Below are 12049 nucleotides of genomic sequence, written 5' to 3'. Positions count from 1 at the left end.
CGGTTCACCAGTCGTGTCACCAACATCACCACACACTCTCAGGAGGATGGATCCTCTCCCTCTGGTGGGTGCCCACCCGGGGCCTGGGGCTGGCTTTCAAACACTGCTACCTTGAGACCTCTGGAGCAAATGGGACAGACCTTCAGGAAACACAGAATAGCACCACAGCATTGTCACTTCCCGGGCATGTTGCTTGTGAATTCCCATCTCTCCCCAGCATGGGAGCTGGTGCCGGCTCTGCCTGACCCCCAGCAGGGCTCTGCTGCACAGATGATGCTGAGGATGGAGCAGCCTGGCTCTGGGGCTCCTTTCTGTGCCTCTGGGAGAAAAGGAGGGAAGTGCCAACCCTGCCTTTGGCAGTGACACTGCCATTCTCAAGGGATGATGTGGGCTGGGCCACATGTAGAGGCAGGAATGGGGACAGCTGGTGAGGGTGTCCATGATGCTTGACAGGTGGTGTGGGAGCCACAGGTCACGCATTGAAGGGCTCGTTTAATGTCAGAGGCCTCAGGCTGCTGTGTGGGAGGATCTGTTCCACAATAACCAGGGCTCTGGGTCACAGCAGGTGGGTGTGTGGTGACACTCCACTAGCAAAGCAGGAAAGGGGCTGTCCCTTCTGCTGTGCTGGGAGGGACAGGGTCAAGCACGTTCATCAGGGCTGAGGACGGGGAGCGAGCGCCCAGCGCTGCAGCAGAGGTCTGGGTCAGCCTGTCTTTCTGGAGTCCCTGTCCCTTTGTCCTGGAGCTGGTCCATCCTGTGGTCTCATCTCTGCTCCGCAGGGTCCATGGCAACCTGTGATTCACCCAGCTAAGGTCTTCTCTTCCAGATGCAGGTGCTGCTTCTTGGGGCACAGCAGTTGATTTTGAGGGTGACACTGATCTCACCCTTCATTCCTATATAGGGCTTAAGTGCAGGCTGCTCAGAAACAGAAACTGCAGGTGGGAGGAGCTGCTCTGGTAGGAGCTCAGGGAATGCTCTCCCTTCAGAATACAGTCACAGGAAAACATGCCTTGGCATTTTAGGGAACTTCCCTTCCTTAGGAAGTGCTCACTGGATGGCCAGTGCAGAGTTTTGGTCTTGCTCACAGGTTGCTTTGTGTTCTTCAAGGAGACATGCAGCTGGATCAAACACTTTCTATTGTCCAGAGAATTCTAGAAATTGTTTTCCAATATGAATGACACCCAGGCTATAAGTCCTCCTGGTGTGCTGGATGAGCTTTTGGCTGTGTCCCCCTTGCTAGCTCAGCAGTCACTTGCTGTCAGACTCCAGGGTGTTCTCTGGCTGGAGCAGAGGCCAAGCATGTTGTTGCCATCCCAAATCTACCATACACAGAATATCCTGAAGCCTCAGGAATTGTGTATTGGATGCTGGAAATTAACCCTGTGGGTCTTGGGCTTTGCAGCCCCTTCTCTCAGCTGTGTAGTGTTCTTAAACAGATGGGTTTATGAAATTAAGCTCTTTGAGAGTCAGCTGGACAAGCAGCACCTGTTCAGAGTGAAGCTTGAAATGCCTTAAGGGGTTGTCCAAATAGTGGCATTTCAGGCTTGTTATGTCAGTTGTTCTCATTGGCATCTCCTGGCATCTGAAACCAGAGGGAAGCAGAACTGTGGCAGAGGAGGTGGAGCCACTAGGTAGAAGCTGTGCTACTGGCCTGTTCCAGACCTGGCCATTGGGCTCAGATCTAGCTGAGAAACAAACACACACTGAAGCATGACAGTTGGATTGATGCAGGAGCCAGGTTTGACTGCAGCAGCAGCAGGATTGGTAGAGAGTGTGTTGGGGTGGAGAGGAGGGAAAAGGTACCTGAAGGGCAGTTCTCCACGGAAAGCCTGTGTGTGAAGGCCCCTGCTGACTGTTCCCTGGGGCCAGGAGAGCTGTGTCTGCACTGACCTGTCCTCTGTCATCCGCAGCTCCAAGGGCTCATGAGATCCCATCCCCCTGCCTGCTGATTGGTGGAGGAACTGCTGCTTTTGCTGCTGCCAGATCCATCCGGGCACGGGACCCCGGGGCGCGGGTAAGAGCTGCCCCGCAGAGCCCGGCGCTGCGGGTCCCTGCCCTGCCCTGCCCCAGGGCCTCTGCCCTGCCCCAGGGCCTTCCGTGCAGCTCACGTGCTTCCTGACCCCTGAAAGGTGCTGATTGTGTCTGAGGATCCTGCCCTGCCCTACATGCGTCCACCTCTTTCCAAAGAGCTCTGGTTCTCAGATGATCCAAACGTGACAGAGACGCTGCGGTTCAAGCAGTGGAACGGGAAGGAGAGGAGGTGGGTGTCACTGGGGGGCAGGAACACAGAAGAGTGGTGGGTGAGCTGCTGGTGGTGGTCAGACTGGTCCCACAGAGGAGGTGGAGCCCGTTGCTAATGGAGCTTTTCTCAGTATCTATTTCCAGCCGCCGTCATTTTACGTGCCTGTCCGTGACCTGCCTTCTGTGGAGAATGGAGGAGTGGCAGTTCTCTGTGGCAAGAAGGTGGGTACAGCCCTGGCCCCACACAGCCCTTCCCAAGCACTGCCTCTCCCAGGCTGAATCCAAACAGCCAAGGTGCAGGATGGCTGCAAGGCCATCTGTCTCAATTCCTGCCTCCGGGCTTCTTCCTTCCCCATTTCCACACCCCTTCCCCAAACTTAAAGGTGGGAAAATGTTACTTCCAGGTTTGCTTCTCTAACTACTAGTCAGGGCAGTTTAACTTGAGCAGCCTGCAGTGCCTTGAGCTCTCCTGCTTGTTTACATTTGCAGGTTGTGCACATGGATGTTAGAGGCAACACAGTGAAACTCAACGATGGCACCCAGATATCCTACGACAAATGTCTCATTGCCACTGGTAAGTTGTTGGGTTTTTTCTCCCTGTCTTGTGCCAGGCTTTTTATTTCTGTGGCATCTACCTGCCAAGGAAGGGGCTGCAGTATGCCAGAAACCTGACAGAGCAGGCATACAAAGGGCAGCCCTAATTTCACTGGCCTCACCAGAATTTAGAATCGTAGAATGCCTTGAGTTGGCAGGCACCTCTAAAGGTCCTCTAGTCCAACCCCCTATGATAAGGAGGGACATCTCCAACTAGACCAGATTGCTCAGAGCCCCATCAAGCCTGAGCTTGAATGTCTCCAGGGATGGGGCCTCCTGCACCCCTCTAGGCAGCCCCTTCCAGTGATCCACCACCCTCATAGTAAATAACTTTTTCCTAATGTTGAACCTAAATCTGCCCTCTTCTAGCTTAAAATCATCACCCCTTGTCCTATTGTTACATATCCTTGTGAACAGCTCTGCCCCAGCCTTCTTACAGACCCCTTTCAGGCATTGGAAGGAAGTTTTCCCCTGTGAAAATCAGCAGAAAAAGAGGAAAAGGAGCCTTCAGTAAAGGCTCCCTGAACAAGGCAGCCTCTTCAAATGCTCCCTGCAGCAGCAGCAGCAGGCAGAGCTGGCTGTCCCCAGCCAGAGCAGCAGGGTGACTGCCACTAGTGCCCCTGGGAGGCTGTGGGGTCACCTGCTGCTCACACAGAAGGTCTGTCCTGTCAGAGACCCCAGCAGAACAGGGAATGGGGCACATTGGAGCAGTGTGGAAAGCACAGGCCAGATCCAAGCCAGCTGGGACAGCCAGTGGCTTGGCCAGGGTATGACCAGTCCCTCCCTCTGCCCTCACCCCCAGGTGGCACCCCAAGGAACCTGCCTGCCATCGAGAGAGCAGGGAAAGATGTGCAGAGGAGGCTGACGCTGTTCCGAAAGGTAACGCTCCTGTGCTGCAACAGGGAGGAGCAGCCTGACTGCCCTTCTGCTGGGAGAGAGTTGCTCTTGTTCCAGAGGGGGAAACTGGAGGAAAACATCTGCTGACACTTGTGTTGGAGGATATTTGAAATGGGAATAAATCTTCTTTCAGATTGAGGACTTCAAAAGTCTGGAGAAGATTTCAAGAGAAGTCAAGTCCATCACAATTATTGGTGGTGGTTTTCTCGGCAGTGAGCTGGCCTGTGCCCTGGGGAGAAGAGGTGAGTGTGCTTCTGCAGGCACCAGTCTTGGACCTGAAAAGTAAGCAGCCTGACACTACAAACCTTTTTTTCATTCCCCAGCTGCTGATTTTTTGCACAGACCTGTGGTTGGCCTGAAACAGCCCTTAAAATGCAGGTGTTTGGTTGGCTGTGTGACCTGACCTGGCCTTACATTCTCTCTCCCATCCTCTGCCAAGCAGCCCCTGACCAAAAAAAGGTTTTTTAATTGAGGCTGCCTGGAAGCTCTGCACACCAGTGTGTGTTGCAGAGTCATTTCACCCTGTAAAAAGTTGTATTTTCTCTCTCTCAGTACTGAAAACCACCCCAAAACTGTTATTTCAAAGAGGTTACAGACAGCTGGGCTCTTGCTGTAAAGTGCGGGCAGCTTTTTGAGTAGAGCCCTGCTGGTCATTTTTCTAAGAAGAGAAATTTTCTCCCAAGTACCAAGTGTTTTACCTGGGCATCTGCTGCCTGGACCCTGGAGCTGGCAGGTGTGTGTGACACAGTCACTTGTGACTCCTCTGGAACATCTGGGAGCCAGAACTCCTGGGTTTGGAGACTTCTGTCAAGCTCCTGGGATGAAGCCCGTGCTCGTGTCCTGCAGCCTGTGCTGTGCCTGGGCGTTGTCAGCAGCTGCTCTTGGCTTTCCTTTCAGCACAAACCAGAGGCCTGGAGGTGATTCAGCTGTTTCCAGAGAACGGCAACATGGGCAGAATCTTGCCAGAATATCTCAGCAACTGGACGACAGAGAAAGTCAGAAAAGGTGAAGCTGCCCCTGAGGGCTCCTCCCCTGCCCTGGCAGGCCTGTGGGGTACAGGCTGATGGCTGCTGTTGCTCCTCCCTGTGAAGGCAGAGCCCTGCTGCTCCTGTCAGCAGAGCCTCGGGGTCCCCTGCAGAGCAGAATGAGCTGCAGCTCGAGCAGCTTGGGTGGCACCAAGGCCATGGGTCTCTGAGCTGCTCAGCTGGAAAAGGCAGCACAGTCAGAGATGCCTTTCCTCCACTTGCTGTTTGAAGTGCAGAGTATCTCCCTGTAGGTGGAGGGAGGAGGGATCTCCTTGGGGCTGCAGCTTGCAGGGCCTGACAACCCCCAGGTCTGGGTTACTTGATGGAGGAGGAGGCTGCCTTGTCAGACCTCTGGGTCTGGCTGTGACAGAGCAAGAGGCAACTCTGTGTCCTTCGTGCCTCAGAACGTGTCTGGGGGAGTTCTCCAAGCAAGCACTCATGTTTCCTCTGCTTGTTTCCAGAGGGGGTCAAGGTGATGCCCAACGCTGTGGTCAAGGCTGTCTCTGTCTCGGGCAACCGGCTGGTGATTAAACTGAAGGATGGACAAAAGGTACAGATGAAAGTGTGGAGAGGCAGGGTTTGCATGGAGGGAATCAAGGTAATAGTTGTGAATTCCCAACCAGGTGGAAACGGACCATATAGTGGCTGCAGTAGGGCTGGAGCCTAACGTGGAACTGGCCAAGTCTGCTGGGCTGGAGGTGGACTCTGACTTTGGAGGGTTCCGGGTGAACGCGGAGCTGCAGGCACGCTCCAATATCTGGGTGGTGAGTACGAGCAGAGGAGGTTCTGTTTGCTGGCTCTGCTGGGGCAGTCAGAACACATCCAGCTGTGGGGGCTGGTTACCCCTGCTAGGTGAACGGGGCAGAAAATAGCAAGTCTGAGAGCAACTGTAGCTCAGATCCTGCCAGCAGCCCCAGAGCCTGTTCACGCACCACAGCAGGCTGTGTTGCTGTGGGAACCACGCTCTGAGTTTTGAATATTCATGCTGTGTAAGAGGAGTTGGGGTAACCTAAAGATAGCATAGGTTACACTGTTGTGTGAGAGTCCCTTCGGTGGGAGTAGAGACAGAGTCCTCTGGAGGAACCTGCTTGGTGCTCTCATTTTCCCAAAGATCGGTGACAAACGCTGGGAAACTGGGGCTTGTGCAGCCTGGGAGCGGGATAAGGAGGTGGTGGAGGTGCTTGGGGTTCATCAGAGCAGCTCAGTTCCTGGTTCCACTTGTTTCTCTTCCCAACACCTGGAGTGTGTGTGTATTCCTGGGAGCTGCTGGTGTGGAGGGGCAGTGCTGACTGGTGTGTTTCAGGCCGGGGACGCCGCCTGCTTCTACGACATCAAGCTGGGGCGGCGGCGCGTGGAGCACCACGACCACGCCGTGGTCAGCGGGAGGCTGGCTGGGGAGAACATGACGGGAGCTGCAAAGCCCTACTGGCACCAGTCCATGTTCTGGTAACCTTGGGTTCTTCTGGCATCCCTTCTTTGGCCAAAGTTGCAGGAGCTGGGACAGCATCCACCTTGGGAGGGTTTCTGTTTCCTGAGCACAGTGAAGCTCCTTCAGCACACGCTTCCCACAGCTCTTGTTCCCAGGAGCTCAGGGCATGGGAGGGCATTAGAGAGCTCCCTGCTCCTCTCTGAAATGATTTTCCTTCCTGCAGATCCCAGTTCCTCCCTCAGTGAGTCCCATTCAGCAAAGCAAGTAGCAATAAAGAGCAGCCCCTTCCCAGGAGCAGGCTGCCTTACAGCTTGAGCTGGGCAGCTCTTGTTGGAATTCTCTGGTGTTCTCCAGCACAGCCTCTTGGTTTCAGCTGTGTCCTTGCTGACCAGCTGAGCTGGTGCTTTGGGGCCCAGGGAGAAGATTGTTGCTTTCCAGAGAGAGGTACTGAGAAAATGGAAAGTTTTGCTGTGTGTTTTGGAAGTTCTTTTTAAACCAAACCAGCAGAAAAGCCACAAAAAAGGCCTGTTAGCTCAGGATCAGAAATTGAAAGTTAGCAAGAGTTTAAATACAGAGAAAAGAGTTTTACTTATGTTGGAGAAATCCCCTCAAAATTAGTTTTTTCTGCCTTGCTGGCACTTACCTGAGCCCTTGGCCTGTGCTGCACAGCCTGTGGACCCAGGAGGGGGTTAAAGGACACAGAAGCCTCCATCCCAGCTGGATGTTTTCCATCAGGATGCTCTGATGGGGGCTGGGCCTTGCTGCTCCTGTTCTGCTGACAGGTGTTGGCTGTGGGGCTGTGCCAGCTCCCAGGAGGGACACTTCCCTGCCCCGAGCTGCAGAGCTGGCGAGCGGCAGGAGCTGCCCTGGCTCCATGTCAGGTTGTGCAGGATCCCCCTGAGCTCTGCTGGGGCCAGGTCTGCTCACCTGGCACGTTCCTGCTGTTCCCATCAGTAATCCCAGGCTGTGCCGGAGGATTCTGGCCAGGCAGGTTGTGATGTACACGCAGCCACATCCAAATTGTTTAGTGGGAATGGAAGATCAGGCTGGATGGAATGGCCTTGTCTTGATGCTACAGATGCTTTTTTTCTGCTCCTTTCCCAGGAGCGACCTGGGCCCCAACGTGGGGTACGAAGCCATCGGCCTGGTGGACAGCAGCCTGCCCACGGTCGGGGTCTTTGCTAAAGCCACTGCAAAAGACACTCCCAAGAGTGCCACGGAGCAGTCAGGTGGGCTCTGGTCACACTGGGGGTGGGAGGGTCTGTGTTTCCTCCTCTGATCCCACTGTAGAGCACTAGGAGGCATCCATCTTTTTGCTTCTTCTCCAGACCACACTGTAACGGCTGGTGTTGATACTCAAATGCAGTTAAAACATACCATTCCTCCAGGCAGGCATCACTTTTCCTCATTTACCAAATTAAAACTTTGGCGGGCGGCAGGAGCTGCCCTGGCTCCGTGTCAGGATGTGCAGGATCCCCCTGAGCTCTGCTGGGGCCAGGTCTGCTCACCTGGCACGTTCCTGCTGTTCCCATCAGTAATCCCAGGCTGTGCCGGAGGATTCTGGCCAGGCAGGTTGTGATGTACATGCAGCCACATCCAAATTGTTTAGTGGGAATGGAAGATCAGGCTGGATGGAATGGCCTTGTCTTGATGCTACAGATGCTTTTTTTCTGCTCCTTTCCCAGGAGCGACCTGGGCCCCAACGTGGGGTACGAAGCCATCGGCCTGGTGGACAGCAGCCTGCCCACGGTCGGGGTCTTTGCTAAAGCCACTGCAAAAGACACTCCCAAGAGTGCCACGGAGCAGTCAGGTGGGCTCTGGTCACACTGGGGGTGGGAGGGTCTGTGTTTCCTCCTCTGATCCCACTGTAGAGCACTAGGAGGCATCCATCTTTTTGCTTCTTCTCCAGACCACACTGTAACGGCTGGTGTTGATACTCAAATGCAGTTAAAACATACCATTCCTCCAGGCAGGCATCACTTTTCCTCATTTACCAAATTAAAACTTCTGTTCCCAGTGAGGCTTCGTTTCCTCCCCAGCAGAAACATTGATCAGGGTTTGCACAAAAGCAGGTGTGTGGATCTGAGCGTGTTCATTTGGTATGTGGCATTTGGTGATGGAAACTGGGAACTGTCTTCACGTTAGGATTGTTTCATTCTCCTGTTACTGAACCTTCTCACTGGACACAAGTCATGAAAACCCCACCTCAGTCTCGTGCAGAACTTGCTCCCACCAGCAGAGGCAGCAGCTCCTGTGTGTCTCTGCTGGGTGTTTGATCTCTTCCCTCTGCTCCAGGGACGGGCATTCGATCCGAGAGTGAAACAGAAGCAGAAGCCTCAGAAGTTCACATTTCTCCAGGCTCTTCACCGACGCCTCAGGTTCCAAAGCAAGGAGAAGATTATGGCAAAGGCGTCATTTTCTACCTCAGGGAGAAAGTGGTGGTTGGAATTGTCCTGTGGAACATCTTCAACAGGATGCCCATTGCCCGGAAGGTCAGTCCAGGGCTGGTGGGCTGAGCTCTGGGGCTTGCCTAGGCTGGGGGTTTGCTGGTGGGAAAATCAGCCTGCCCATTTAAAAGGAAGATAAGTAAGTGCAGCTGCTGTGTCTGGAGCAGAGCTGGGCAGTGTCCAGTGGCAGCTCTGTCTCGGGTGAGTTATGGGAGATATCCCTGTGCTCTGCAGCATGTTTGCTCAGAATTCCTACAGGAAGAACCCGAGTCAGGTTTCTGCTTCAAGCCTTGCCTGTCCACGGCTGAAATTCCAGGTCTGTGGTGAGTACAGGCAAGAGTCACACGTGACTGAGCATCAGAGTGAAATGTCCTATTTTTCTGCTACTTAGTCTAATGTACAAGTGTCTTAACCAGTCTTAAACATCTGTCACCCTAGAGACAGCCAGGGACAGGCAGGGTAGGAGCAGCCTTGAGCAGGAGCTTGGTCTTGGTCTGTCTCCACCCCTCAAAGAAATCTCAGCTGTCCTGAGGTCATTTGGTACCATCTCTGGAGAATTTCAGTAAACTAAGAGAGTGATTCCACACTATCTCCAGGTGGTCTGTCCCAAGTGGCCTGTTCTTAATGTTGGACATTTCCATTGGTATCTAATCTGAGGCTTTCATGGTGCAGTCTAGTCCTGTTACTCTCCTGTCCTCAGGAAAGGGGGCTCCTTTCCCTCCTTCTCCTGGCACCCCTTCCTCTAAGGCAGAGAGCCAGGCCCCTGCAGGATCCTTGGCCTCTTAGTCCTGTGTCTAAAGGAGAGGTTTGTGGGGCCAACCCACTCTTCCTGGCTCCTCCAAGATACTTCAGAGAGCCTGGCTCATCTTCTCAGACCTGAGAGGAGTCACTTGTTGAAGACACTTACACTGCCCAGCTATAAAGGGAAACCCAGACAGCAGCAGCAGCTCCTGCAGGGACAGGGGGTGGTTTTACCTCCAGGCAGATGATGAATCCCACGTACAGTTGCCTGTAGAACGTGCTGCTGTGTGTGGCTGCCCAGGTTGGTGTTGCCATCAGCAGAACTTTCAGGAGGACCTAAGGGTGTCATGGCCTGGGCTGGTGACCATGTATAGCACTGGTGGGTTAGATTTCCTGCAGGTTTTAATGCATCCTTCCTTCCCTCAGATCATCAAGGATGGGGAGGAGCACGAAGACCTCAATGAAGTGGCGAAGCTTTTCAACATCCATGAAGACTGAACTCCAGCAGGAAACTGCAGCAGGAGCCCCCTCACCTTGGACAGCCAGTACTTGTGAATATTCCCAGTCACCTTAGAGTTTAACCTTTGCACCAATAAAACCAGATTGTTGTAAGTTAACTGCCTTTTCCCTGCCCTGGGGAGGGCTGGTTTCCCAGAGCATGCTGCCTGCTCTGGGAGCTTCTCCCTCCTCTGCCCAGCAGAGGCTCCTGTGGAGCTGCCCCTGTCCCTGCAGGAGAGGTCCATCCCGATGGGATGGAATAGCTGGGGATGCAGCAGCTCCTGTGTAGACTTGTGTTGGAAGCCAAGTGTGTGCTCCAGGCTGCTGACTTGTGTCAGAGGGGCTGGAGAAGGGATGGGAAGGGTAAGGAGCAGGGGATCCAGCTGGGGAGAAGGATGGTGCAAGCAGAGCTGGAGAGCCCCCCTGCTCCTGCTTCTCCTCAGCCTTGCTCCATGGCTCCCATGTTCTGAGGGAATCCTTGTCCCCAGGGTGTCTTGGCAGTGCCAGGGGAGAGTCCCAGCCTGGCTGCATCCCCTCAGGCTCCCTTCCCACCCACCTGTCTCTGATTCCAGTCAAGGACTTTGAACATTTCAGATACAGTAAACTGGGTCTGTTTTACCTAATGCTTTTGCCCGAGTACCTTGGGCTGACCTGGATCTCCAGACTTCCTTTTCCAGGCTTTCTGCTCTTGCCAGGCAACACCTTGGGCCATTTTCTACTCAGTTTTACCTGTCTTTTCTCCTTCTTCAGCCTTCTGTTGCCATCTTACTTCCAGTTTTCAGATGTGGCTTTGATTGAGGCCACAGCCCTCGTGGACCATGTTGTAAACCTCTGGCTTGTTTCTTGCTCTCCAGCTTCCTGTCCCATCCTCTACTCCCTTCTCTCTAAAGCCTCTCTGCATCGTTTCTATAGACATGAACTTCTGGAGCTCGATGGCTTTCTGCAATGATTCACTTCTTGTAACATCCAGTCCTTCCTTCCACTCGGGTGATGTTGCCTTCGTTGTCCCTGCGAAGCCTCCGATGCTCCGTGTTCACCACTCCTGGTGGCAGGAGCTCCTGCCTTTGGTCTTGGCTCTGAATGTCCCGATGGCCTTCTGCCCCAGGCTGGCTCTCTGAGGCTGGGTGAGAAATGAGTGTGTGTGCATCCGTGTCTGTCCCTTGCTCCCACCCAGGGCTGACACTGCAGGAGCTGTTTTGGGATTCAGGTACTTCCTGGGCACGTTCACAGGCTGGAACCTGGTGCCATTGGAGGGCACCTGGGCCGAGGAGGGGGGAAACAGCTTTAAAGTAGATATTTTATGGCACATTTCAAAGGAATTACAAATCCAACCCCAGCAGCACCTCATGAGCCCCCTCTGCCCCCACAGGGGTGAAGCCAGATGGGGACTGGCTGCCCCAGAGCTGCTGGACACGGCTGGGAGGAGCAGCAGAGTCTCCCCAGCAGCTTCTGGCTGGATGATGCCTGGGGACAGGCAGCCCTGGGATCCCCTCGCCAAGCCACAGTGCAGGGAGCCCTTCCTGCAGCTGGAATCCCACATGGGAGGAGGAAGAACAGGCAGGAGACAGGGGGCCTGATGCAGGTTTTTTCTGTACATCAGTGTTTTTGACACCACAGCCTGTTGCTGCTTTATAATAAAACAGAAATCAGAAAGAGCAACCAGAATACACACCCAAAGGCAAAAAACCCTCGGCTTGAACAAAGTGCTGCCTGGCCCCCCCGGGAGGGGAGGCTAACAGCTGGGAGTCCAAGGGGAAGGGGAAAACACCTGCCCTGGCTGGGAAGAAACACAACACAAAGAAAAAACGAACCAACAGAAAAAAAAATCATAATAAAATAAAGCCACCCAACGCTCCTGCTGCAGAGCAGGGCAGGGCCAGAGAAACCACCGTTGTCCCGTCCTCAGTCCTGGTAGCACCTGTACAATAAAACTGTACCGTCCTGCCCGCTGCTCCCAGAGCTGCTCCTGGTGACACGGGAGGGGACGGGGGCAGGACCAGGCCCAGCAGACACGGCGCAGGGTGAGGAGGGGGCTTTGAGGGACCCCGGGGCGGGGGCGACAAGCGGCTGGGAAGCAGGGGGTGCAGTGGGGAGCAGCAGCACGGATGAGATGGAGGAAGGAGCCCGGTGAGAGGATGGAGCAGAGGGGCTGGGGGGGGCCAAAAGCGGGGGGGAGG

General features: G+C 54.4%; 1 protein-coding gene across 1 annotated transcript in view; it reads left to right on the top strand.

Moving 5' to 3' along the window:
• Nucleotides 1-9897, top strand: part of AIFM1 (apoptosis-inducing factor, mitochondrion-associated, 1) — a 15256-nt gene extending 5359 nt beyond the window's left edge. Inside the window, exons 4-17 of the mRNA XM_010003469.1 lie at nucleotides 1-64; nucleotides 1911-2014; nucleotides 2130-2260; nucleotides 2373-2463; nucleotides 2731-2815; nucleotides 3638-3714; nucleotides 3866-3974; nucleotides 4630-4737; nucleotides 5219-5307; nucleotides 5381-5521; nucleotides 6061-6203; nucleotides 7291-7415; nucleotides 8482-8678; nucleotides 9801-9897. Of these exons, the coding sequence (XP_010001771.1) occupies nucleotides 1-64; nucleotides 1911-2014; nucleotides 2130-2260; nucleotides 2373-2463; nucleotides 2731-2815; nucleotides 3638-3714; nucleotides 3866-3974; nucleotides 4630-4737; nucleotides 5219-5307; nucleotides 5381-5521; nucleotides 6061-6203; nucleotides 7291-7415; nucleotides 8482-8678; nucleotides 9801-9872 (1536 nt within the window). The 3' untranslated portion in view covers nucleotides 9873-9897. The remainder of the gene's footprint in view (nucleotides 65-1910; nucleotides 2015-2129; nucleotides 2261-2372; nucleotides 2464-2730; nucleotides 2816-3637; nucleotides 3715-3865; nucleotides 3975-4629; nucleotides 4738-5218; nucleotides 5308-5380; nucleotides 5522-6060; nucleotides 6204-7290; nucleotides 7416-8481; nucleotides 8679-9800) is intronic.
• The last annotated feature ends 2152 nt before the right edge of the window (nucleotides 9898-12049 follow it).

This window comes from Chaetura pelagica, unplaced genomic scaffold (genome assembly GCF_000747805.2).
Source record: "Chaetura pelagica isolate M959 unplaced genomic scaffold, ChaPel_1.0 scaffold938, whole genome shotgun sequence".
In the NCBI taxonomy this organism is placed as follows: Eukaryota; Metazoa; Chordata; class Aves; order Apodiformes; family Apodidae; genus Chaetura; species Chaetura pelagica.
Note: the sequence above shows the minus strand (reverse complement) of the source record. Positions and strands in the feature narration are given on the sequence as shown.